The following is a 27,078-nucleotide window of genomic DNA, read 5'->3' as shown; positions in this document are numbered from 1 at the left end:
AAATTCAGTCAGATGGGACATCAGACACAAAATACTGGCAGCAAGAGAAAGTGGAATGAATGAGGAGAGAAAGATTAGTGTTCAGTTACAAAGCTCAGGTTTCCAGAGTGTGCCGAAATTCTGCACTTCTAACAATCCCTTTTTGAAATATTGTCAGCGGCACAATGCCATAAAACATACCAACAGATTTTTACACCGTACGGTCCCACAAGCAACCAATTAAATGAACAATCAAAGTTTTGGTGAGACTTTTCAATGGAGTAATGTTGGCTAAACCACAGGTGGTTTTAAAAGCACTCCAGGGAGTTTTACACCCACGTACACAGGCAGACAGCTGGGACGTCAAATTAAGTCTCATCTGAAAGACAACATCAATAACAATGCAGCATGCCTACAATGCTGGCAGACTGAAATGTGTGCTCAAGTCTCAAGACTATGAGACATAGGAGTTGAAGTAGGCCATTCTGTCCATTGAGCCTGCTCTGCTATTTGATGATTGGACTGATAATCTTCAAGTCCACTTTCCTTCTTTACCTCCATTTTCATTGCTTCCCTTACTGATTAAAAATCAGTCCATTTATCTCAGGATTGAATGTGGCGCATGGCCCAGCCCTGACAGTGCTTTGCAGCAAAGAATCTCAAGTAAGGTTTGAACTTACGATCTTCAAAGTGAAAAGTGAAACAATTAAAGTAATAGATGAGCTTACTTTCTCGTGGTTCACCAATCACATCAGACTTCACCGGCGTAGGGTCACTCCAGGAGCGACCAAAACTCTTCTCTTGTCGCTCAGAAAGACCTAGAAAAAAAACAGAAAGAAAATATTTGCACACGCATCCAGTTTAAGCGATATGGAATAATTTCAGGTTTACACACAAAGGAGCAGCTCCATAAAGTCAGCACGATTTTACAAGCTGTAGGTCTAATAGATGATGATGTTCTGGTAAGAGAAAGCATATAAGTGTTACATGATGCACTGAGAAAAGTTTTTGACACATACTTTAAACACCAAAGCAATTTAGTTATGGAACAGGTGAGGCTTAATCAGCAATTTCAACATTTGGGCGAATCAATTGAACATTTTCAATTAATTTACATTGTCTCTGAAGGATGTTGTGGGAATGTAGCTTTGAAGGATGAATTAATTAGAAAATGTATAGTAATGAAAAAAAATAGCATAGATAGTTTTTAAAAATTCAGTGTGTAGGCTGAGAGTTAGTTAGACTTTGTTCAATCCGAGGAAGTATTAACAGCCGAATCCCACACACTATGCAGGCAGAAATCAGGGCCCAGGATCTTTCAGTACGATAAGGAAACATCAGTCGGGTGGGTAGTGCACAAACTGGTTTTGTCATCCTCTTGAAATCCTGATAAAATGTGAAAAAAAAAGAGAATTGACATCATCAATGAATTATTTACAAGGTGTGGCTGAAAGCAAAATTTCAAGTCCAATAACTGTCTAGCACTGGGGGAAGATTGCTACATAGGTTTGGCCAGTTGGGACATTTTGGACAATACTGTAAGTTGACAGTACCTTCATCACTTCAAAATAAGGAAAATATTTTGCAAAAGGAAATTTTCCCAGAGAAATAAAAATAATACAACAAAGAAAAAGTTCACCGAGTTAAAGTACAGAATAAAAGGGTGAAAACAACATTCCTTGGTGAAGTCAGAAAAAGTCAAACAGACTCTGCATCATCATGTTGAAGGAGAAAGGGAACAGAAGGTAAACTCCACACAGGAGCAGCAGTTTTGATACTGGTAGACAGTTGACCATAGATGAAGACTATGAAAGTTAGATCAGCAAACACAAAATTCCAAGGCCATGGCACAGATTTTCAGGTAGGCAAATCACCACAAAGTTTAGGCAGAGATGACCGAATATCAGGGAACTACCATATATACTGAGGAATGAGAAGGACTAATTGTTCAGCAGAAACACACGTTTGCATCTAGACCTCTGAGAGAGTGAATACAATACTTCAGAATTAAAACAAAACAAAATATCAGTAAGAATTTCCGTCGCTGTTCAAATGTTTAGGTAAATTGAGCAGGAGTATCACATTATTCTGCAAGAAGATGCTAAGCCCATGGCTTGTGAGTGCCCAGGAAAATTCCTCAACCTCTGATGGGAAAACTAAAATCTCAATTAGACAATATGATTGAAAATAGGCCATATCAGGGTCAGAGTGATGGAACTGACACAAAGGTCTTTAGGGGTAATTAACTGTTACCAAAACAAGTGGGGAAATAAGAGTGGGTGTGGATCTCACTCATATAATCAAAGAAGTAAGAAGGCAAATCCGATCTATTCCATCTGTCGATGTTAGTTTGACAAAATTGGCAGCAAGTAGGTTTTTCACAAAAATTGGGTGCTAACATCAGGTTTTGGCAGATGCCCTCAGACCAAGAGGCTTGATTGCTGACTGCATTGAATTCACTAATCAGGAAATATTTCTTCAACTATTTACTGTTTGGAATCTCCACTGTGCCAGAGATTTCCAAAGAGGAAAGTCTTGAATCCTGGAGGGAAACAGGGAACCATTATACATATGGACGAATCCACTACATCCTAAAATGAAGGAGGAGCACGACCAGATGGTCAGGGAAGCATTAAAGTCACTGCAGAACACTGATCTTACACTCAAGGAGAAATATAAATTCTTCACAGCAATAATTACATTCCTAGGACACATTTTCCAAGGAGACAGGGCGTCATGGCAGATCCAAGGAAAACAATAGCCATTGGTGAGTTTCAAGTATCAAAGTGTGCAAATGACTTCCCATGAATCAAAGATGTGGAGAATCAAGTGGGAATATTCAGTTAATCTTTTGATAAATGTCTAACAATAGTATTGGGGGCAGGAGTAGACTACAACCTTTGAAGAGATCAAAGAGAATTTACTTTTTAATGATGTAGTACATTACAACTCAGACTTATTCACTGTCCTTATTCAAGAGCAAACTGACAGAAAGGGAAAACTGGTTTGCTTTATGTTGAGAGCTTTGATGGAGAATGAATACAAGCCAGCTACCACAGAGAAGCAAGTGTGAGTTGTTACATGGGGATGTGAAAGGTTTGCAGACTACCTCTTGGGACTCAAATTCCAGACTGAGGTGGACCTCAAGCCTTTATTAACAATATTGGGATCATAACAATATTGGGATCAAAACACATCAAAAAATGCCTCTACATTCAAAGGCTTAAGCTGATGACATATGTCTATAATACATAACCATGTTCCAGACAGGTGCAAGTAACAGCAGATTCATTCTCAAGTGCTGTGGTGGATCAAGCAGAAAAGAAAAGGACCTTACTTTTGTGGAAGATGTAGGCTCCTATTCTACACAATGTAAAACAACTGAAGATAAAGTCAGACAAATCCCTGCACAATGCAATTCTGTGCGCTTCTACCAGATATATTGCTGAAAAGATACCATGATCAAAAAGAACACTTGACAATGATGACAGGTGAATTGGTGCATGACCGAAGAATAGTTAAGAATAGTTAAACCAAAGTCGATGTGAAAAGAAATCTTGCAGAATCTAGGCATCACAAAGTGCACAGAAGGAGCAAACTCTCCGTGTGGGGCCAGACATTTCATTAGATCCACACAGCATTGCATTTTGGAAGCAAATTACTGCAGATGCTGGAATCTGAACTGAAAACAAAAAGGGTTAGAGAACATAGCGGGTCAAGTATCATCCATGAAGACAAAGCAAGCAACATTTCAAGTCTAGGTTACTCCTCATCAGAGTGTAAGTAGTATGGAGGGGGCAGCATTTATTGTATGTTGGGAGGGGTGAGTGCAGTGGTAGAAAGTATGTTGATAAATTACGTGTTTGGAATGTGAGAACGGCAGACAATAGTGTGTCTAACTGCCAGACTGAAAAGAACAGATGGTTCCACTGGGGTGGGAGAAGGGAACAAAGGGTGACAGGGAATTTAATAAGCAAAGCTAGAAGAAAGGGAAGGAATAGTTTCACAATTTGAACGTGCTGAACTCAATATTGGGCCCACAAGGTTATAAATTGCTTAGTTTGAAAATGAGATGTTGTTCCTCCAGTTTGTGCTGTGATTCACTGCAGCATGCTGAGGACAGACAAGTGGGCATGCGAGCAAGACGCTGTGTTAAAATGACCAGCGACAGGAAGGTTAGGGTCATGCTTGCAGTTCTTCCATAACCGTGGTTTCCCACCCACTGTGGTTGAAAGGGCCCTCAACCACATCTGACCTATCACCTCTGTATCCACCCTTGCCTCTTCCCATCACTCACAACAGTGTGATCAGTTTCCCCTTGTCCTCACTTTTCATTCCACCAGCCTCTGCATTCAAAAGATCATTCTCTGCTGTTTCAGAAATTCCAACAGAACGCCACCACCAAACACTTCTTCCCCTCACTCCCCTATTTCCATTTTGCAGGGATCATTCCATCTGGGACACCCTAGTCCACTCCTCAACGACTGACACCACTCTCCACTTCCCATGTAACCACAGGAGGTGCAACACTTGCCCCTTCATCTCTTCCCTGCTCATGATCCAAGGGCCTAAACAGTCTTTCCAGATGAAGCAGCATTTCACTTGTACCTTTTCTAATCTTGTGCATTGTATTCACTGCACCCAATGTGGCCTATTCTATATTGGAGAAGCTAAATGCAGACTGGGGACCGCTGTGCAGAACACCTCTGCTCCATGTGCAAGCATGACTCCGACCTTCCCGTTTCTGGTCATTTTAACATAGCATAGAACATAGAACACAGAACACTACAGCGCAGTGCAGGCCCTTCGGCCCTCGATGTTGCGCCGACCTGTGAAACTGAAGCCCATCTAACCTACACTATTCCATTATCATCCATTTGTTTATCCAATGACCATTTAAATGCCCTTAAAGTTGGCGAGTCTATTACTGTTGCAGGCAGAGCATTCCACGCTCTTACTACTCTCTGAGTAAAGAACCTACGTCTGTCATTTGTCCTATTTCTATCACCTCTCAATTTAAAGCTATGTCCCCTTGTGCTAGCCATCTCCATCCGAGGGAAAAGGCTCTCTCTGTCCACTCTATCTAATCGTCTGATCATCCTAAGTCAGGTCACCTCGTAACCTTCTTCTCGCAAATGAAAACAGCCTCAAGTCTCTCAGCCTTTCCTCATAAGACCTTCCCTTCATACCAGGCAACATCCTGGCAAATCTCCTCTGCACCCTTTCCAATGCTTCCACATCCTTCCTATAATGCGGCGACCAGAACTGTACGCAATACTCCAAGTGCCGCCACACCAGAGTTTTGTACAGTTGCAACATGATCTCATGGCTCCGAAACTCAATCCCTCTAACCAATAAAACCTAACACGCCGTACGCCTTCTTAAGCCTATCAACATGGGTGGCAACTTTCAGGGATCTCTCTGCTCATCCACACTACCAAGAATCTTACCGTTAGCCCAGTACTCTGTATTCCTGTTACTCCTTCCAAAGTGAATCACCTCACACTTTTCTGCATTAAACTCCATTTGCCACCTCTCAGCCTATCTCTGCAGCTTATCTATGTCCCTCTGTAACCTCCAACACCCTTCCGCACTATCTACAACTCCACCGACTTTAGTGTCATCTGTAAATTTACTAACCCATCCTTCTACGCCCTCATACAGGTCATTTATAGAAATGACAAACAGCAGTGGCCCCAAAACAGATCCTTGCGGTACACCACTAGTAACTGACCTCCAGGATGAACATTTCCTATCGACCACCACGCTCTGTCTTCTTCCAACTAGCCAATTTTTGATCCAAACCGCTAAATCACCTTCAATCCCATGAATCCGTATTTTATACAATAGCCTACTGTGGGAACCCTATCAAATGCTTTACTGAAATCCATATACACCACATCAACCACTTTACTCTCATCGACCTGTTTAACCACCTTTTCAAAGAACTCAATAAGGTTTGTGAGGCACGACCTACCCTTCACAAAACCGTGTTGACTATCCCTAATCAAATTATTCCTTTCTAGATGATTATAAATCCTATCTCTTATAATCCTTTCCAACACTTTACCCACATCTGAAGTAAGGCTCACTGGTCTGTAATTACCAGGATTGTCCCTCCTTCCCTTCTTGAACAAGGGGACAACATTTACTATCCTCCAGTCTTCTGGCACTATTCCTGAAGATAATGGCGACATAAAGATCAAAGCCAAAGGCTCTGCAATCTCCTCCCTAGCTTCCCAGAGAATCCTAGGATAAATCCCATCCGCTCCAGGGGACTTATCTATTTTCACATCTTCCAGGATTGCTAACACCTCCTCGTGAATTTCAATCCCGTCTAGTCTAATAGCCTGTATCTCATTTGCCAAAGACTTCTTATGTCCCCTCCTGGCTCTTCTTAGCTCTCTCTTTAGGTCCTTCCTGTCTAACCTGTAATTCTCAAGCACCCTAACTAAGCCTTCACACCTCAACTTTACATAAGCCTCCCTCTTCCTTTTGACAAGAGTTTCAACTTCTTTAGTAAACCATGGTTCCCTCGCTTTGACCACTTCCTCCCTGCCTGAAAGGTACATGCTTATCAAGAACACACATTAGCCGTTCCTTTAACAAGCTGCACATTTCAATTGTGTAATTTATCAACATCCTTTCTCCCACAGCACACCAACACCCACCCCTCCCAATTGAGCATCTTGCTCACATGCCCACTCTTCTGTCCTGGGCATGCTGTAAGGCTGCAGTGAACCAAGGTACAAACTGGAGGAACAACAATTCATCTTCACACTAGACAGTTTACAACCGTCTGGGCTCAATGTTAAATTCAACACCTTCCAACTGTGAACCCATTCCTTCCCTTTCTTTTTGCTTTGTTTGTTATATTCTCTGTCACTCGCTCTCCCCTTCCCCTACCTCAGTGGAACTGTCTGTTCTTTCCAGTCTGGCAGATAGACACACCATTGCTCTCCCTTCTCACATTCCAATCACTAAATCTGCACTATTAACATCCTTTCTCCTCCAGCACTCCAAACCCGCCATGCGAATTACTGCATAAATGCTGCCCCTTCCACACATCACTTCAACTATGATGAAGAGTTACCTGGACTCGATATGTTAGCCTTCCTTTGTGGATGCTGCCTGACCCACTGATCTCCAGCCAGTTTTTTTTTTAGCATTGTATCTTGTTTTACCAACTGTGTGCCTGACACAACCAAGTACCTACAGAACAAATGAATGCATCAAGATTTCCAGAAAGGCCACAGGAAAACAGATCTGTTTTTTTTTCGAGAGGGAAGATGCATTTAGTCCGAGTCAGCTATTATTCAACGTGGATTGAAGTGGCAAGACTTCATCTTTAGTCATTCACCTGCAGTAGACTCAGTGTTCAGAGAACTGTAAAGGATTTTTGTCATACATGTTTTATTGGAAGAATTAGTATCAGACTGCAACCCATATTGAGGATTTCAGGGAATTTACTTTGGAACCAGGAATCAAGTAGGTGACATGTTCTTCATTCGATCCGCAGTTGAATGGAGAGGCAAAAAGAGCAGCCAAGGCTGTGAAGTCAGTGATGTCTAAGAATCCAGATTGGGAATTAGTTTGACTCAGTTGCAGAGCAACAGCACTGAATAATGGAGACTTGCCCATGGAAGGATAAGTGGGGAAGAGGTTTAAAATTGATGTACCAGGTTTAGACTATGACCTAAGGCCAAACATAATCTATCAAGACCACATGAAGATAAATCAAGTAGAGAAAAACTATAACAAAATGTAGCACAGACAGTATGACTCTAGGCACAAGGTAGTGTAAACATTAAAGCTAGAATACAATGTCTGGTTAAGGGAAAGGGAGTCAGAAACCATGGTCATCAGAGAAACAAATACACTGAGATCTTACATTATCAGAACACCTGAAGGAACACTGAACAGGAACAGGACAGGATTGATCTCACTCAGGCTAAGGAGTGTGGGTGAGTATGATTATCACAAAATATGGGCCACCCACACCTATACTACATCAGACACAGTAGCACAACTATTGCGGACACGGTGCAACACCACCACCCTAGTGATAAACTCACACGAACCAGAACTGGACCTCCACTTGCCCCAGCCTGTGAGGTTTGAACTTTGGAAGGTGGAAATAGTGGGGTTGGTGAGGAGATGAGAATAATGGTGATGATGATGTTGATAATGGTTATCCTGATTAATTTTATTCACATATAATTTTTGTAAACTACTGGAATCAGGTAGGCCATCTAGAGAGAAGCATGGGGGTAGGGATATGGGATAATGAGATTAATGTAAATCAGGATAATGTAACTGATCACATGACTCTGACATCATTAAGAAAGATGATAAGAATCTAGAATAAGCACGTGATGAGGGAGGTTTTAGACACTGCACTTCTGGGCTGCACTTGATAATCTATTACCTACAAATGTAAATATAGGACTGTTACAGCTCAGAAGCAGTTGAAGGGTCTTGTTAGAGATTAGGAGGAAACAGTCTCTCAGGGTGTACATGTAGGTACCCGTACCTGAGCTGGTTTAAACCACAAAATAAAAACAGATTCCTCATGCTTGCCAATTCCAAGCTCTGAGTCGCCTTACATTTTGACATACTCTGGAGGTGCAGTGGACAGAGAGGAGGGATACCTCAGAGTACAACAGGATCCTGATCTGATGGGCCAATGGGTCAATGAGTGGCAGGTGGAGTTTAATTTAGACAACTGTGAGGTGCTGCATTTTGGTAAGGCAAATCAGGGCAGGACTTATACACTCAATGCTAAGTCCTGGAGCGTGTTGCTGAACAGGGCCCATGGAATGTAAATTCATGTATCTTTGAAAGTGGAGTCCCAGACAGACAAGATAATGAAGAAAACGTTTGGTATTCTTGCCTTTATTGATCAGTGCATTGAGTATAGGAGTTAGGAGATCATGCTACAGTTGTACAGGATATTGGTTGGGCCACTTTTGGAATACTGTGTAAAATTCTGGTCTCCCTGCCATTGGAAGGATGTTGCAGAACTTGAAAGGGTTCAGGAAATATTTACAAGAATATTGCCGGGGTTGATGATTTGAGCTATGGGGAGCGGCTAAATAGCCTGGGGTTATGTTCCCTGGACTGTCGCAGGCTGAGGGGTGACATTATACAAGTGTATGATATCTTGAGGAGCATGGAAGGACGAATAGCCAAGGTCTTTTCCTTGGGAAGGGGGAGTCCAAAACTCGAGGGCATAGGTTCAAGATTACAGGGGAAAGATTTAAAAGGGGCGTAAGGGACAACTTTTCACACAAAGGGTTGTGCATGTATGGAATGAGCTTCCAGAAGAAATGTTGGAGGCTGGTACAATTACAACATTTAAAAGGCATCTGGATGGGTATGTGAATAGGAAGGCTTTAGAGGGATATGGGCCAAATGCTGGCAAATGGGACTAGTTTAATTCAGGATATCTGGTTGGCATGAACAAGTTGGGCTGAACAGTCTGTTTCCATGCTGCACAGCTTTATGACTCTATAACTCAGATAGAAAACTGTGCAGAGGGGAAACATCAGAATACTGATGGGTCAACATTTTCAAGGGTTAGAGAGCCAAAGGGAGGGGTCAGAGTGCAGTCAAAAGAGGCCAGGGTGTTGAGGGGTCAGTGTGCCAAAGGGACAGTGTGCCAAGACACTCCTTCTGCTACTAATCTACACAATACCCTGTGAATATCATGAAACTCCAGAATAGAATCACACAGCTGACCGCTCCCAATTCAGGTCCATCTCATTAATTTCCTCTGAGTGTGCCTGTCATTAGTGCTGAGTCTTGTCATGAGTGAGCTGCTCAGTATTCATAATCAAGTCTGACACGAGAGCCCGAGGGGGGTGTTTTTAATTAGGCTTTAACATAAGCAAGGCAGTAAGGTAGTTAAAGTGCAGATTACCATTAAATAATGCATGAAAGAACTGGGCTGGGAATGGGTGATAAATCCACTACAGGAGTTAATCAGCAATTATACACAGCGCCTGGAATCAGAACTGCTACCCTATCCTCAATTACAGCGCTAAGTGTATTTTTTTAGTCCCTGTCTCTTGGACATAGTCTCTTCTGAATTGGTACTACCCTTTGGTTTTTGTGATTGCTAGCTGCCTTTGTGGTCCAGTAGCTATTTGTCAGTGGCTAGTATGTTATTACATTACACATGAGGTTGGTGTCACAGTCTGAGCTTGTTTGTGCCTAACACCTATAGATTTGGTGGGGAAACCTTAACCACAAATCAAGGATGGGAATGGTAAGCAATGCCCTCTCCCTCTAGCCCAGGATACCTTCAAAACCAGCACAAGAATGTGCACTTATGTAGCATCTTGTCTGTGAAAAGCATTTCTGCAATGAGTCATACTGTGCACTCATTATGTGGATCAGCTGTAACATGATTAACACTCGGCAGCAACTTGCTGAAAAAATGAAGTTAATGATGCCTACATTGTTAATGTGCAAATTGACCAGTAAACTCAAGGAAGAAGAGATACCCTAGGAACTGCAAATCTTCAGAACTCACAGACAGACCTTACTTCCCTTGCATTTGAAACAGCATCTCAACCCTTATCCATGACGATTAAGAGCATTCACTGGTGTGGGACTGGATTCACATAGAAAGGTATACATGGGTAAGATTGGAACAGGGGCATGGGGTTTTCCTCAAGGACATTAATTCACCAGTTAAGGTTTTTTGACATGAAACACGATATCTGATTATTTTCAGATTTTTTTCATTTTCACCTGCATTGTAAATTTTCAGACCGTCAGAATGTAATTTGAACTTGTTTTCCTTGGAATATTAATCCAGCCCTCTGGATTAGTTTAAGATCATGACCATACTTAGAACTTAATGAGACATCCTCCATTCCTCACTTGGCAATGACAATGAGGTGCCCAATTTTCTAATCTGGAGCTCCATGAGTGGGCATGGTAGGTGTAGGTCTGTGTCCTGTTACTATGTTCCTCAGAATTGTCCTTGTGCTCACTTCTTGTCATTTTGAGTTCGTGAGTACCATCATATGACTGTGTGGCTCAGCATTTGACTGTTAATTGCACCTGATCCAAGAGATACTGGCAACAACACACAAACAGGCAGGATGGCAGCCCTACTGACACACAAAACAGGCAGGCTGACAGTTAGTGACTGACAAACAAATAGAACAACAGGCCCACAAACAGGCAGAATGGCAGGCCACACTGTCTGACAAACAGGCAGAACTATAGGCCCACTGACATACAGACTGGCGGAATGACAGACACACCAATACACCAACAGGAAGAATTAAGGCAGACTGACACATAACCAGTTAAAATGACAGGCACAGTGACACACAGTTAGGCAGGTTGACACAAACTGGCAGCTCATCAGGCACACTGACACACAAACATGCAGAATGACAGGTTCACAAACAGGAATAATGACTGACAGATCAATCAACATACGATCAAAGTAAGAAATAAACGGAAACAGAAACAGGTGGATTGACTGACAGAGGGATTATCAGATAGACTACCCTGACTTACTTTGCACTCTGATTCTTCGACTCCCAACCATTCGAAGATGTTTGCGGAAATTTCTGCAGGTAAATAACAGGAAATTTAAAATCACCAGGAACCAATCTGAGCCCCTTCAAGCACAAAACTGAGCAATGATTTCACTGTGTTCAGAGATAATGGGAACTGCAGATGCTGGAGAATCCGAGGTAACAGAGTGTGGAGCTGGATGAACACTGCAGGCCAAGCAGCATCTTAGGAGCACAAAAGCTTTTGTGCTCCTAAGATGCTGCTTGGTCTGCTGTGTTCATCCAGCTCCACACTTTGTTATCAATGATTTCACTGTGTCTCTGGTTTCACGTGGTTTTATGCCTGTTTACTGCAGAGAAGATAATATCACAGGCACAATATATTGGATCAGCAAACTAGGCTATGAAGGAGTCAACTTGTTGGGGCAGGCACAAAGGGATTTCCTTTGTCAGTTGCATTGGCCCAGGATCTATTTAATCGATGGGCGGTGGGAAAAAGAGGCCTGGCTTTGGCGATTTGTGGATTAGGTTGTGTAATTAGTTCCTGGTTTATTTTCTGTAGTCGATAAGGTTGATTTTGTCAATCAGGTTCACAACGGCCCATGGAATATTTCTCCTGCAATAAGTGGGAAATCAGGGACACCTCCATTCTCCGTGCTGACTACATATGCAGAAAGTCTGTTCAGCTGCCATTCCTGGTTTGCCGCCCAGAGCTGCGGATGGACTTGCTATGGAGCATTCATGAGGCTGAGAATGTTGTGATAGCATGTTTAGCAAGCTGGTCACACCACCAATAACAGGCATACACAGAAGAGTTGGTGACGACCAGGAAGGTAAAGTAAGCATGGGTTGGCAGTGGAGGAGTCCCCTGTAGCCATTCCCCTCTCAGACAGGTATACCATTTTGGATACTGTTGGGGGGTGTGAAATAGCTTCTCAAAGGAAAGCAGCAGTAGCAACCAGGTCAGTGGCACCTCGACTGGCTCTGTTCTATAGCAAGGAGGATCAAAGTGCAGGCGAACAGAAGGCACAGATGTTTCTGCGGCCGTGAGGATGGTATGTGGTCTCACTGGTGTCAGGGTCAAGGGTGTCTCTGAGCAAGCATAGATATTCTGAAGGGGCAGGGTGAGCAGCAAGGACTTATGGTCCAATTTGGTGCCAATAACATAGACAAATGAGGTCCTGCAAAGGGAGTTAGGAAGGAAGTTCAAAAGCAGGACCTCTAGGGTTGTAGTCTCGGGATCGCTTCCTGCACTAAGTACTAGTGAGGCTAGGAATAGGAAGATAGTCTAGTTAAACACATGGTTAAAGAGCGAATATAGGAGGCAGACCTTCAAGCATTTGGATCATTGGTGTGTGTGTGCGTGTGCGCGCGTGCGTGCATGTGTGTGTGTGGTCCTGTCCAAGCACAAGTTGCATCTAAACTGGACGGGCACCAATATCCTGGCAGTGAGGTTTGATAGTGATACTCAGGAGGGGTTAAACTAGTGTGGCATGATAGAAAGAACAGTTGGATTTTTTTTCCCCAAGGGTAGAAATGTCAATTACTCAGGGACACAGTTTTATATAAAAGGTGAAAGTTTAAAGGAGAGTTGTAAATACCTAGAATACGCTGCCAGACAAGTTGGTGGAAATGGATACAATAACCAGCTTTAAGAGGCATCCTTTTAGATATATGAATAGGCAGAGAATAGAGGGATATGGACCACGTGGAAGCAGAATGATTTTAATTTAGAAAGACATCATGTATTGGCACTGTCTTGGTGGACCAAAGGGTCTGTTCCTGTGCTGTATTGCTCTTTGTTCTCTCATCGATGCTTGCTTCTAGGTTGACACCGGAGGATTGAGAATGCAATTGGATGCAATTGGTTACCCTTTCGCCCACTGACAATGCCTAACAATAAGGACATCTCGCTTTCATACACAGTCAGAACTTGGGAACAGAACACATTTCCATTCAGTCCAGTTTCAAGCACAGCGTCAGTGCGTCTCAGCAATATCATCCACTGCTACATCAATCTGATATTGCTGCTGAAACAGTTAAGATACTATCACCATTGTCCTGGAAAAGGCTTTCATTTATTAATTCATAGGATGTAAGCACCGTTGGCTCAGCCAGCATTTATTACCCATTCATAATTATCCAGATGGCAGTTTAGAGCCAACTTCATTGGATCCAGAATCACATGTAGGTTAGACCAGGTAAGGATGGCAGTTTCCTGCCCTAAAAGGGCTTATGATTTTCTGAAAATCTATAATGGTTTTATGATCACCATTCAGGGACTTTGTAAGAAGAAATCTGGAATTAAATTCAAAATCCACCATCTGCTTTGGTGGGATTTGAACCCAAGTACCCAGAACATTACCTGGGTCACTGGATTAATAGTCTACTGATAATGCCACTTGACCATCATCTCACCACATAACCAGTGGCCAGACCTCAGCTAATTGACAGCTCACCATCCTGGCATGAACCACCAACATGGAGGTGTATTATTGATCATGAAAGCCCATGGTAATGTTGTACTAGAGCCACAGAAAACTGGACAGAGACTGACCCACATAAATCCAAAAGGATCTGAGTTTGCTGTGGAGAGAGGAGACAGTTGCCTGAGCCAAGAAGGGAAAACAGTATTTAAACTACAGTGTCGCCAGTTACAAGACAAGACGTTTTCTGGTTATGTGGCAGTCAGTTGTGTCTCCGAGAAGAGGAGCCAGAGGAATTGGCAAAGAGCCACATACCTCTGGATCACAGCAGCACATTCGTTCTCCCGCTTCCTCCTCTTCCTTTCCATGCAGCCCCGGAAAGCCCTGAGGGAAAATGTGATTAAAGTTCACCTCAAACTGAGCTGTACATCAAAAATTGAGCACAGGCTCTCTAGACAAAGAGCAAAGAGTTGCTATGGAAATAGAAATATAGAAGTACTCACGATATTCTTTATGACAGAATGGTTGATTGGCAGTAAAAAAGAAAAGAAAAATCTTATTAATAATTCTGAATTAGCATCATAGAGAAGCTGTTAAATAACTCAGCCCAAAAAACCAACAAATTCATTATATCCTCTTCCCCTATGCTCCTTACACAATCCCAACATAAAATCCCTATTTCCCAGGTGATGATATTTACAAATGAATTTCTATTTTACACTGTTTTATAATCTGTTCTTCTATTAGGAGATTGAAGAGATATTAGAACTGCTTAACGTAATCACTACAAAGGTGGTTATTAATGTTCACCCTGGGAATGTGGACCACATTTTAGAAAAACTAGTCTTGACCGCACATGCCAAGTTGAGCACTGAATGTGGTAGTAGGGCCCCAAGCTTAAACCACTGGTCAAAGTTTGACAGAATGGAGTGTTGAATAGCCATTTCAAAGAGGAGGCAAATTTCAGCCACACTAGAGCAGGATTGAGGCTACACAGATAACAAATGGGGCAGTCTGATTTCTGACCTTAAAGGACAGCAAAACATAAAGGATTTAAACATGCAAGAACACACTGAGATACCATTCTTTTATGTACACTGTCAGGGGATTCTTTAACAAGGTTAAAAAAAATTAACTTATTTGTTAACTGATAGATGCAGGAAATTTTTGAAAAAGCTTACTTCTCTGAGGATATAAGACAGGTTAAAAATAAATCTTGTTGAATTCTTGTCATCAAAATTGCCCGTAACGCCACTGTAGCTCAGTTGGATTATAAATTAAAATCTTGCCTTATGGAGCCCAGCTTGAAACCAGCAGTCATTACATTAAACCTTTTCTGTTGTTATCAGAAAGAGGGTTAAGAATGCTGCTCATTATTTTAGTTCTCCCACTCAATTGATTCATATTTAGACAATGGGGCCCACGTTCGCAGGATGAACATTAATTAGCATATTTGTCACCATTATGTTAAGCAGTTCCAATATCTCTTCAATCTCCTAATAGGAGAACAGATTGTAAAACAGTGCAAAATGGAAATATATCTGAACTGTATGGGCTTCCCTTCTAGTGATTTTAATCAACCTGATTTTTTTCTTGGAGTACACAGGTTATGAGCCTTTGCCGAATGTGGAATGATGAGGTTTCATATCAGGTCAGATCTTGGCAGCATTCTGTACATCAATGAGGTGATTCAAAGGTGGCAGAATGACATTTGTTGTGCCTGTATGTGCACTGTGCAAGGGGAAAGTCCCTACACTTCTGTGTCATCATGATCAATGAAAAAGTCTTCGATAATTTATATGTTCCCATCACATTTAGCGACAGCAAGAATATTGGTACAAGCAGCTAATCAGTCTTGACAGAAATCGTGTCACCTGCCTATCAGTTACAGGATGATATTGACTCCATCTGTATCAGAGTCTTTGAAAGTAATTTTGTAACAGAATGAAAACAGGAAATGCTGAAAATCACAGTGGGTCAGACAGCATCCATGTAGAGACAGCAAGCTAACATTCTGAATCTAGGTGACTCTTTGTCAGAGCTGATGTGACATGTGTAGGGAGCAGCGTTTACGCAGTAGTGGTAGGGGTGGACTGCTTTCTCCCCTAGCACTCCGATACCCCCCCCCCCACCCCGCCCACCCACCCACCCCCCCCCCCTCCCAACAACCATTGCGTAAGTGCTGCCCCCTCCAAACTTCACGTTAACTCTGATGAAGAGTCATCAAGATTGGAAACATTAGCTTGTTCTCTCTCCATGATGCTGCCTAACCCAGTGTGAATTCCAGCATTTTCTAATTTCAGTACAGATTCCAGCATCTTGCTTCTGCAACAGAGTGGACTGCTAATGTCCTAAAGCGAAACGCCAAACTCAAAAACAACCTTTTCAATCTCCTTATCTCCTAAATTTCATTCCCTCCGTTCCCACATCTTTTCTCCTTGATCTGAAAGCATCATCTGGCTCTGACTCCCCAGACACCACATCACTGTTAGGGGACTGCCTGGTGGTTATTAAAGAAATAAGGACTTGGATTTATCTAGCGCCATTTATGAATGCTAGGCATCTCAAAATACTTCACAGCCAATGTAGAACTATTGAACTGAAGTCACTGTAGCTAGAAGGAATTGCAACAGTCAACTGCGCACAGTAATGTTCTCTCAAATAACTGGATAATTTCCCATGCTTATTGAAAGATAAGTATTAACTAGAATACTCGAAAAGTTCCATTGTTCTTGAACAATGTTATAAAATGTTTTATGATTAGTTTGCAGGTACAGCATGACATAACATGTAAGTGAAAATGCACTATGGAAAGCTCTGCGGCTCTAGATGAAATTCCCGTCTTTGTACTGCCAATTGAGTGTATTCTTATCACACAGCATTATTTCACACCCTTGTCTATTATAACTGTAAAAGGTTCATTAAACTAACTCTTTGTTTTGTTTAAAGTCCACATGTGCAAGAACCAGTGTAGAATGCCCAATATCAGTTTGGCTGTGTAAATACCCCTGGCAGACTGACAGGAAGTGAATGGCCATGATAAAACTGTACCAGTGATTGGACACAGTGGAGATTCATTCAGTCCTTAAGTGAGATAGGGTCTCACGAGATAAATGATCCCTTTCTCATCTCAACTAACTGACCTATCCTATGGATGAGGGAAGTCACTCTGACCGGTTTAGCTCAGTCAACTGTCCCTCAAATGATGCAGGGTATTTCTCCTGTTTCCTTCGTATCAGGAGGCTATGGATTCAGGATCTGCATAGAGGTCTGGCACTAACCTCCTAAGCGTTCTCCTAGTATTCTGGCAAGATTGATCTATTGTGCAACACCTCAAACAGATGTTTGTTTTACCACATAGCATGTGGCTATTACAAAGTGGGATTTCAGTTGCCGATATAGATTTTTCCTTCTCTCCTTCCAACCCTAATTCAACAAATACCACAAAAACAGATCAGCAATTTCTATACCTCATTCATAATTAGTAGGACCTCTCTACATTTCTGACAGTGGATACACTTTAAAAGTACTTCACCGGTGGCAGAGTATTTCGGGCAATCTGAGGTTATGAAATTTGTTGCATAAATGCAAGTCATTTTTCATAATACGGATACTACAGATCAGCCTCATGACTCATCTCTGAATCAGCTCCTGGGTTTGCAATATGCCAATTTGTCACAGTGGCTGAAGCTACTACCTGAGGCATTGCATGGCTGCACTGTACAAACTGAAACTTGACTGCAGCAACAAACTGGCATTCATTCTTACAAAATTGGCAACCTCTACGTTGATCATAAGAAATAGCAGCCTATCAAGCTTGCCCTTCCATTCAACGAGATTACGGCTGATCTTCCACTTGAATGTCATTTTTACGCACAAGCCTCATAGCCCTTGCTGTCAATATTTAGAAATCTGTTGATGTCTGTCCTGAACGTTCTCAATAACTAACCACTCTCAACAACTGAGCCACAACAGCCCTCTGGGATAGAGAATTCCAGAGATTTACTACCCTCATTGAAGAAATTTCTCTTCATCTTGGTTTTAAATGGACTGTCCCTAATACAGAGACGGCGTCCCCTGGTTACACATTCTTATGGCCAAGGGAACAGCCTTGTTCCAGTTTAATGTGCTCACTGTGTAAAATCATATCTGTTAAACAGATTATTAATATAAATATTGATCCGCGCATTCATGCTCAGAGAGATGTAAAACAAGTCAGCAATTTGAACCAAGCCTCCTGTCAGCTTGCATTAACTCTGTTTGATTTTGGAGATTTTGAGAGTGTACCCACACATATCTGTTCAAATCTGGTTCAGATCATGAGGCAGTGCTACTTTTAAATACTGGGTTAAATCATAATACAAGTACCAAAAGAACACTGACAGTCAAGTTCCTGTATAACTAAGACATCAACCATCTCAAAGGAGCAACTTGTCTTCACTAAAGCTGAGACAATGTCAAACTAGCCTCTGAATTGGTAATGAAGGTGGTGAAAGGATGGGAATGCTCTTTCAAGTTTAACCCATTGCCTAGGCACCACAGGGGAATGAGAAATTCTGGGGCAAATGAAATACAACTAATAATATCAGGGCTTTGAAAGCACTGTGGATTCAAGATCAGAATAATCACAGATCCCTTTACTACTTGATCTGTTCAATGCCACAAAGGATTATCATCAAGAAAGTTGTTGGCTGAAAGCCTGCAGCTATTACATTAATGCATGGGACACAGCTGGTATATTACATTTACATTCAGTTGTAAATTCACAAATGGAGTGCTCACTATACATGCTAGCTGTCTGAACCTACTGCTATTCAATATTCAGTGTGAGCTCATTAAACGCCAAACTGAGCTCTGAAGTGCTGGCATATCTCACACATTTAACAAAAAACACTGATAGAAATAATAGGTCAGAAGTGTTTCAGAAAATGCTTGAATATTGGGTGGCACCAATTAGTCCCAGATTAATGGAATGCTATTTAGGGTCTAGGAAGTATGTGGGCCAGTGCTCCGGCCCCCGTAAGTACATGCTGTTTCTGTTATTACTGCATTCAGATGTAGCTTGCTCTCATATACATCACACACTGGATAAAGAGGAAACCTCACAGGAATAACTGCACAGCTCATGCACAACCAGCTCATCTTTATTGGCTGCACAGAAATCAGGAATGATCCATTCCATCTGGTACTTCTAAGCTCACACATGTCCTAGTCTCAGCTGTTCTATGTGCATGCAGGGAATATTTAATTTTCTACTGCCTATATCCTAACTCATGCGAAGTCTCATTTCACTCTCAACTCTGTGCTCACTGGCCCACATTGCTCCCGGATCCTGAATGCCTTGGCTTTAAAATCCAATTCCTTGGGTTCAAACTTTCTGATGGCCTCAACTTTTCCCAACTCTGTAACCTTTTCCAGTCCCTCAATCCTCTGAGATGGCAGAATTCTTCCAATTTGAACATCTTGTACATGTTCCATATCCCTCAACTCAGCTTTATCAATGACTATTAGTCATCTATTGCCTAGACTCTGGAATTCTAAAACTCAAGATTGCTTCTTTGAAGACAATCCCTACAACCAATCTCTTTGACCAAGCTTTGGTACAAATACTCTTTTTTGGCTCTATGTGAAATTTTTACTTAAATCACAGTCCTGTGCATTGGATTATATTACCACTTACTATGTAAATGCAAGTTGTTATTGATGCTATACGGCTTGCATGTGTCCCCATGTCATCTTAATTCACACACAGCAACTAATCAGTCCATTCCATCAAATACAGCAGTCTTTGTGTCAGCCCCAGTGAATGTGTAAAATAGGAACACAAAAATGCTAAAAGAACTCAGAAGGTCAGGTAGCATTGGTGTTAACACTGTTGATTGATGTCCTTTCATCAGAACATTGACATAAGACGTTGATTCTGTCACTTGCCATAGATGCTGCCTGACCTGTTGAGTATTTGCACATTCTTTTTTGTTCTGACTTCAGAATTCCCACAGCACTCTGCACTATTCTGCTTTCCACTAAACATACTGCTGGTTTTAAAAGCAATGGCTCATTTCTATTGTGATATTGTACATCTTGTTTGTGTCTTGGAAGGAGCTCCTGTGCAGGGCATGGTTTAAAAGGGAACATTTCAGTCCTGTTCAGCACTGTACAACAATTTATATTTCCATCCCACCTTTGATGTAAAATGTGCCAAAGGCTTCACAGGAACACCTTAGGGCATGTGCTTATTACATAGCAGTTCAGAGACGATTATCTGAACACATAAATTCAGAGCAGGAGTAGGCATTCAGTCCCTTGAGCTTGGATAATCTGATTTTAACCTCAAATCTGCATTCTCTCCTGCCTAAATAATGTTTCAGCCCTTTGCTCTACAAGTATCTTTCTATTTTTGCCTTAAAATGTTCAGGGCTCTGCTTCCATCACCTTTTCAGTGAGAAGAGTTCAAAAAATCATGACTATTGAGAAAAAAAATTCTTCATCTCTGGTTAATTGTGTGACATTTGATTTTAAAGTGGCCCCTACTTCTAGGTTTTCCTATTAAGAGGAAACATCCCTACCATATCTACCCTTCAACACCACTCAGGGCCTTACATTCAGAAAGATCGGTGGATACAAGCCTAGCTGTCCAACCTTTCTTCACAAGAAAATTCCCCATTCCAGGAATTAGTCCAGTAAACTTTCCCTGAACTGTTCTACATGCTTACATCATTCTTTGAATAAGGAGGCCAATACTGTACACAATACTCTAAATGTGGTCTCATCTGCATAACTGATAGATAACCTCCCTACTTTTAGATTTGATTCCCCTCACAATAAATTATAACATTTTATTAGCTTTTCTAATTATTTGTTGTACCTGCATTCTAACGTATTACTATTTTGTGTGAGGACAATCTGTTCCCCTGAATATCAGAGCTCTGCAATCTCTCATCATTTAGAATCATTTCATATTTACTCCATTTGCCACATCTTTGCTCACTCACACCCTATCTATATTTTTCGTAACATATTAAATTCATCCTCATTACTTTCCTACCTATCTTTGTGTTGTTAGCAAATGTGGCATCCACACCCTCCATCCCTTCATCTAAGTCACTTACACTGACTGTAAACAGTTTAGGTCCGAGCACAGATCCTTGTGGCACATCACTTATTACATCTTGCCAACCTGAAAAAGCCCCATTTAAAGCTACTCCCAGCTAGCCTTCTATTCATCCAAATATGATTCCCACGACACCATGAGATTTTTATTTTTCAGAAAATTCTTTGGTTGTGGCACCTTATCAAAAATTTTTTTGTAGATCTATGTACAGTACATCGCCTGTATCATACTCACGCTTGCATTGTGGTAGTTGCTGTCTGGAAGTTGAAGAGGTTTTCCTTTGGGAACCAAGTCCTAATTGGGACATCGTCTGAAACAGAAAAAGTATTTCGCTTAAAATTATCCAGAGGGAAAGCCTAGAATCTTTGCTGGCCTCTTCCTACTGCAGTTCAACTTTGCCAGGACAATAACTCCTGGCCTAGTTAATGATGCCTATGTCCGCGAACAAATAAAAAACATGCAAAATACATATTGCTGTACCCATTGATTTGTATACATCCCAATTTGTTAAATCTAACAGAGCTTCAAATCAAAATCATAAAGTGACTTCAGCCCAAAAAGAGGCCATTGGGCCCATCATGTCACAGCCAGTCCTTAGTAATAGCAATTCAACTAGTCCCACAGCCCTGATTTTTCCTCATAACCCTGCCAATAGTTTTTGCTTTAGAGAATTATTCGACTTCCTTCTGGAGTTCACAACTGAATCTGATCCCACGACACTTTCAGGAGATACTTTCCAGATCCTATCCATTCATCACACACATATGTTTCTTGTCAATGTCCTCTGGTTCCCTTCCAACAATCATGTCAGTTTCTTTCTATCCATTCTTTCCAGCGGCATCAGGATTTTGAAACCCTCAATCAAATCTCCTCACAAACATATTCTTTGTAAACAACACTCCCAGTTTTGCCAATCGACCCTCAGAGCTCCTCATTTCTGGAATCATTCTTAAGTTTTTTTCTCTGTTTTGCTACAATGCCTTCACACCCTTCTCAAACTTACTTATACAGAGGGAATTGAATTCTTTATTTAAACTGTCACTTTGCATTTTATTTTCCCAGAATGAAACATTTCATACCTCTCTGCACTAAATTTCATTTGCAGATATCCATGTATTGTACCAGCTTGTCTGCGTCTTTTCAAATTCCATCACTATCCTCCTTATAGTTGACAACCTATCCAAGTTTTGTATCATTTACATTATACCTACTACTACTGCTTACTGGTGAGTATGGAAATTGCACAATAGAACAGATGAAAGCATAGTCACAGAGATGATGCAGGAGGTGACAGCATTAAATTCCTGAGACAGATGGAAAGATCTGGGGAAGGTGGCATAATGATAAACTTTTCAATGAGGCAGGAGATTCAAACTCCTTAAGTTTCAAGGGCCACCTGGCATCAAACTAGGGACCGGAAAACACAATGGCAGGAACAGTCCCATCAACTGTGCAAAGTCCTCCTGATTAGTATCTTGGATCTACTGTCAAAATTGGGGAAATTGTCTCACAGACTAGTCAAGCAACAGCCTGACACAGTCATATTCGTGGAATCATACCTTACAAACAGTGGCACAACACCATCGTCACCATCCCTGCATATGTCACTTAGCTCTATCTCTCACTTGCTGCTTGTGCTGTTTGGCATGCAAGTGCTTCCATTTGTTAGCTTCACAGGTTAACACCTCATTTTTAGGTATCCATTATGTAGTTCTTTGCATTCCCTCCTGCACACTCCATTGAACCAGGGTTAACTCCTTGGTTTGATGGTAATGATTGAGTGAGGGATATACCGGGCTATGAGGTAGAGGATTGTGTTGGGGTACAATCACCGATGTGGATGCCCAGTGTTGAGTTGCTAGTTTCTCTGATTTCTCTCCACAGATGCTGCCAGACCTGCTGAGCTTTTCCAGCAATTTCTGTTTTTGTTTCTGATTTCCAGCATCTGCAGCTATTTTAGATTTTATTGAACTGCTAGATCTATTTGAAGCCTGTCCCACTGCACAGTCCTTGTGGAGACGAAGTCCTGCCTTCACATTAAGAATACCCTCCATCGTACTGCATGCCACTATTAATGAGCTAAGTGGGTGATCGGTTGTGCTAGGAGCAGCACCAGGCATACCCGAAGATGAGGTGTCAACCAGGGTGACTTGCACGCCAAACAGCTTTTGCAGCAAGTGATAGAGCTAAGCAGTCCTAGTACCAACGGATCGGATCTGAGCCCTGCAGTCCTGCCACATCGAGTTGTGAATGGTGGTGGATAAATTCACAACTCACTCAAGGAGGAGGCTCCACAAATATTCCCATCCTGAATAATGGAAGAGCTCAACACATCACAGCAAAAGATTAGATTGAAGCATTCACAGCAATCTTCAGCCACAAGTGTCAAGTGGAAGGTCGATCTCAGTCTCCTCCTCCCAGGATACTTCACATGACAGCAAGATATGGCTGGGGATACTGGATAATACAAAGTCTATGGGCCCTGACAACATTCCAGTAATATTACTGAAAACTGGAGCTCCGGAACTTGCTGCTCCCCTAGACAAGCTGTACCAGTACAGATACAACAGTGGCATCTATGCAACAATATGGAAAAATGCCCAGGTATATCCTGTACACAAAAAAAAGGACAAATCCAACCTGGCCAATTACTGCTCCATCAGTTCGCTCTCAAACATCAGTGAAGTGATGGAAGATGTCACCAATCATGCTATCAGGCAGCACCTGCTCAGCGACACCCAGTTTGGGTTCTGCCAGGGCCACCCAGCTCCTGACCTCATTAAAGCTTTGGTTCAAATACAGTCAAAAGGGATAAACCCACAGCCCTATCAAAACTGGAGTCAATGGCTACCAGAAGGCAAGTTCTCTGCTGGTTGGACTCATACCTGGCACATAGGAAGATGGCTGGGTTGTTGAAGGTCAGTCATCACACTCCAGGATATCTCTGCAGGAGTTCCTCAGGGTAGTGTCCTAGGCGCATCCATCTTCAGCTACTTCATCAATGACCTTCCCTCTATCATAAGGTCATAAGCAAGGATATTTGCTGATGATTGCACAACATTCGGTACCATTCATGACCCCTCAGATTCCTGAAGCAGTCTATGTTTAAATGCAACGAGATCTAGACAATATCAAGGCTTGGGCTGAGAGGTGGCAAGTAACATTCACGCCACACAAATGCCAGGCACTGGCCATCTCCAATGAGAGTTATTTCAAGCACCATCCCCTCATATTCAATAGTGTTACCGTCACTGAATTCCCCACTATCAATATCCCTAGGGTTCCCTACAACATCCTTAGCATTACCATTGACTAGAAACTCAACTGGAGTCACCAAATAAGACAGTGCTTACAACAGCAGGTCAGATGCTGGGAACACAGCTCTTCCCAAACTCATGACCACTTCCACCTAGAACGTCAAGGGCAGCAGATATATGGGAACACCACCACCTGTGGATTCCCCTTCAAGCCACTCACCATCCTGACTTGGAAATATATCGCTGCTCCTTCACTATCATTGGGTCAAAATCCTGGAATTCCCTCCCCAAAGCATTCAGCATTCAGAGGTTGCCCTTGATCCTGGGGTATGACGTTGGGACACTGTAACCCTGGGAAACCTGTGGTCAAATCATAAGGGCCTGTTCCCAAAATTTCATACATTTTGATTCCAAAGAGATCAGTCTCTAGATTTCAGCAGTCTTGTCTCCAGAATCTCACAAGCCTCCTCTCTGGATTGTAATTCACCTGGATACAATCCAATCACACTTTATTAGCGGATTGTTTTGAGTATTTACTAGTCTGGAGCTGTTTCCACTACTCTTCATATATCTACAGATTAAACAGCAGTGTTGGGGGAGAATGTGCTTTGGTGGTAATGTGAATGAATCAGAAATCCTGAGGCACAAGACCATGGTTTTGGAAGACAGTTTCAAATCTCATGTCCTCCACTGACTGCGTTTGAATTTAGTCCATAAAACGTGGAATCAAAAGATGGCCTCAATAATGACCACAACAAGTCATCAAGTGTTGTAAAACCCATCTTGTTTACTGGTGCCCTTTAGTGGGGGAGTAAATCTACAAAAGAGTAGCAATGTGCCTAACTCTTACCCGTCCTCTGAAAATGGTCCATTCAAGGCCAATTAAAATTGAGCAATAGATGTCGCTACAGTCCACTGTCATCCCTAGGGGAGTATTAAAGAGTCTCACAGTCCACTTACCATGTGTTTTATTTTATTCCAAATGGGACGTCATGTCACTAACATTTGTACCCCATCACCAAATGCCCTTGACAAGGCGATGAGGAGCTGCCTCTTGAACCACTGCAGTTCGCGTGGGTAGACACACAGTGTTATTAGGAAGTGAGTTTCAGGTTTTGGACCCAGTGACATTAAAGGAATTTTTAAGTCATGATGGTTAGTGGCTTGGAGGGTAACTTGTAGGTGGCAGGTGGTGGTATTCCCATTTATATGCTGCCCTTGTTCTCAGCCATGTTAGCGATCATAGGTTTGGAAGGTGCTGTCTAAGGAGCCTTGGTTAGTTTCTCCAGTTCATTTTGTACATGGTACACACTGCTGCTATTGAGTGTCAGTGGTACACGGAGTGGACGTTTGAGCTATTGGAGGTGCATCCATCAAAGCAAGTGGGGTGTATTCCATCACACTCCTGACTTGTGCCCTAGACAGACTTTGGAGAGTCAAGAGATGAGTTACCCACAGCAAGATTCCTAGTCTCTGAAGCCACAGTATTTTATTTGTGACCAGTGCAATTGAGTTTCTGATCAATGCTAATCCCCAGAATGTTGATAATTGGGAATTCAGTGATGGTGGTGCCATTGAATGTCAAGGGCAATTGTCAGATTCTGTTTTGCAGGAGATGGTCATTGCCTGGCATTCGTGTGATATGAACGTTACTTACCAGTTGTCAGCCCTAACCTGGATATTGCCCAGAACCTACTACATCTGAGCATGGTCGTCTTCAGTATCTCAGGAGTTGTGAACGGTGCTGAGCACTATGCAATCATTGATGAACATTCAAACTTCTGACCTTATGATGGAGGGATGGTTTTCAGAAGATGGCAACTGTAAAAGTTGGCAATTGAGTCTGTTTATTGTGGTTATCAGCAGATTCTAACTAAGCTAGGTTGGATGACCCCAGTTCATATCTACACTTCACTCTACCGATTCAGAGCATTTAGGAATGCAGACATATTTGCTCTGTTGTGGTTCTACAAGCATATTGTAACCCAGTTACCTGGAATATGTTACTACATAGTACATGCTGTCTGCAGTTTCCTAGCAACCAACGGCAAATTATTTCTCAATAAGATTGCAACCACAGTGTCAGAATGGTAATGCAATTGTTTTGGAACTTGATATGGGGGAGGGGTTGTCAAAGAGTTACAACTGTCCCTATTTTCCAGGGAACATACATGGTTGCTGGTCAGCGGAATTCTATTTCCCAGTGGAGGCCAAACCATTAAATATACTCAAAGCAGAGTTCAACAGATTTCTGACTGCCAAGAAAGTCAGACTTAGGATGGCAACAAACAGAAAAGTGGAGTTCAGACCAGAACCCTCAATAGTAAAAATGAGTGTCATTTATAAACTGCAGAAACTAACAAAACCTCTGCATGAGCACCCTCCAAACCCACAACCACCTCCATGTGGAAGGACAAGGGTGGCAAATATATAGGGATACTATCAACAGCAAGTTCTCATCCAAGCCACTCGCCATCCTGACAGGGCAACCAACTGCAGCTCCCTCAGTGTTGTTGGGTCAAAATTGTGGAACTCCTGCCCAAATGCCTTCAGTTTGTACATTTCCCTTCATGTTCTGGTCCAATTCGGATGAAGAGTCACCAGACCTGGAATGGTAACTCTTCCCAGTGAATGCTGCCAGACATCCTGAATTTTGCTGACAATTTCTGTTTTTGCTTCAGATCTCCAGCATCCTCAATTCTTTGTTTTATTCAAGTTGTAGGTCTTCCTTCAGATCCTGGATCTACCTCTTGATGATATGGGTC

General features: G+C 42.1%; 1 protein-coding gene across 1 annotated transcript in view; it reads right to left on the bottom strand.

Moving 5' to 3' along the window:
- Positions 1 to 27,078, bottom strand: part of nsmfb (NMDA receptor synaptonuclear signaling and neuronal migration factor b) — an 81,367-nt gene that overhangs the window by 36,060 nt on the left and 18,229 nt on the right. Inside the window, exons 4-8 of the mRNA XM_048558743.2 lie at positions 21,291 to 21,366; positions 14,449 to 14,454; positions 14,261 to 14,329; positions 11,521 to 11,573; positions 708 to 797 (exon numbers count right to left, since the gene is read on the bottom strand). Of these exons, the coding sequence (XP_048414700.1) occupies positions 708 to 797; positions 11,521 to 11,573; positions 14,261 to 14,329; positions 14,449 to 14,454; positions 21,291 to 21,366 (294 nt within the window). The remainder of the gene's footprint in view (positions 1 to 707; positions 798 to 11,520; positions 11,574 to 14,260; positions 14,330 to 14,448; positions 14,455 to 21,290; positions 21,367 to 27,078) is intronic.

The sequence above is a fragment of the Stegostoma tigrinum genome, chromosome 29 (assembly GCF_030684315.1).
Source record: "Stegostoma tigrinum isolate sSteTig4 chromosome 29, sSteTig4.hap1, whole genome shotgun sequence".
Taxonomy (NCBI): Eukaryota; Metazoa; Chordata; class Chondrichthyes; order Orectolobiformes; family Stegostomatidae; genus Stegostoma; species Stegostoma tigrinum.
This window is presented reverse-complemented; position numbering and strand designations above follow the sequence as displayed.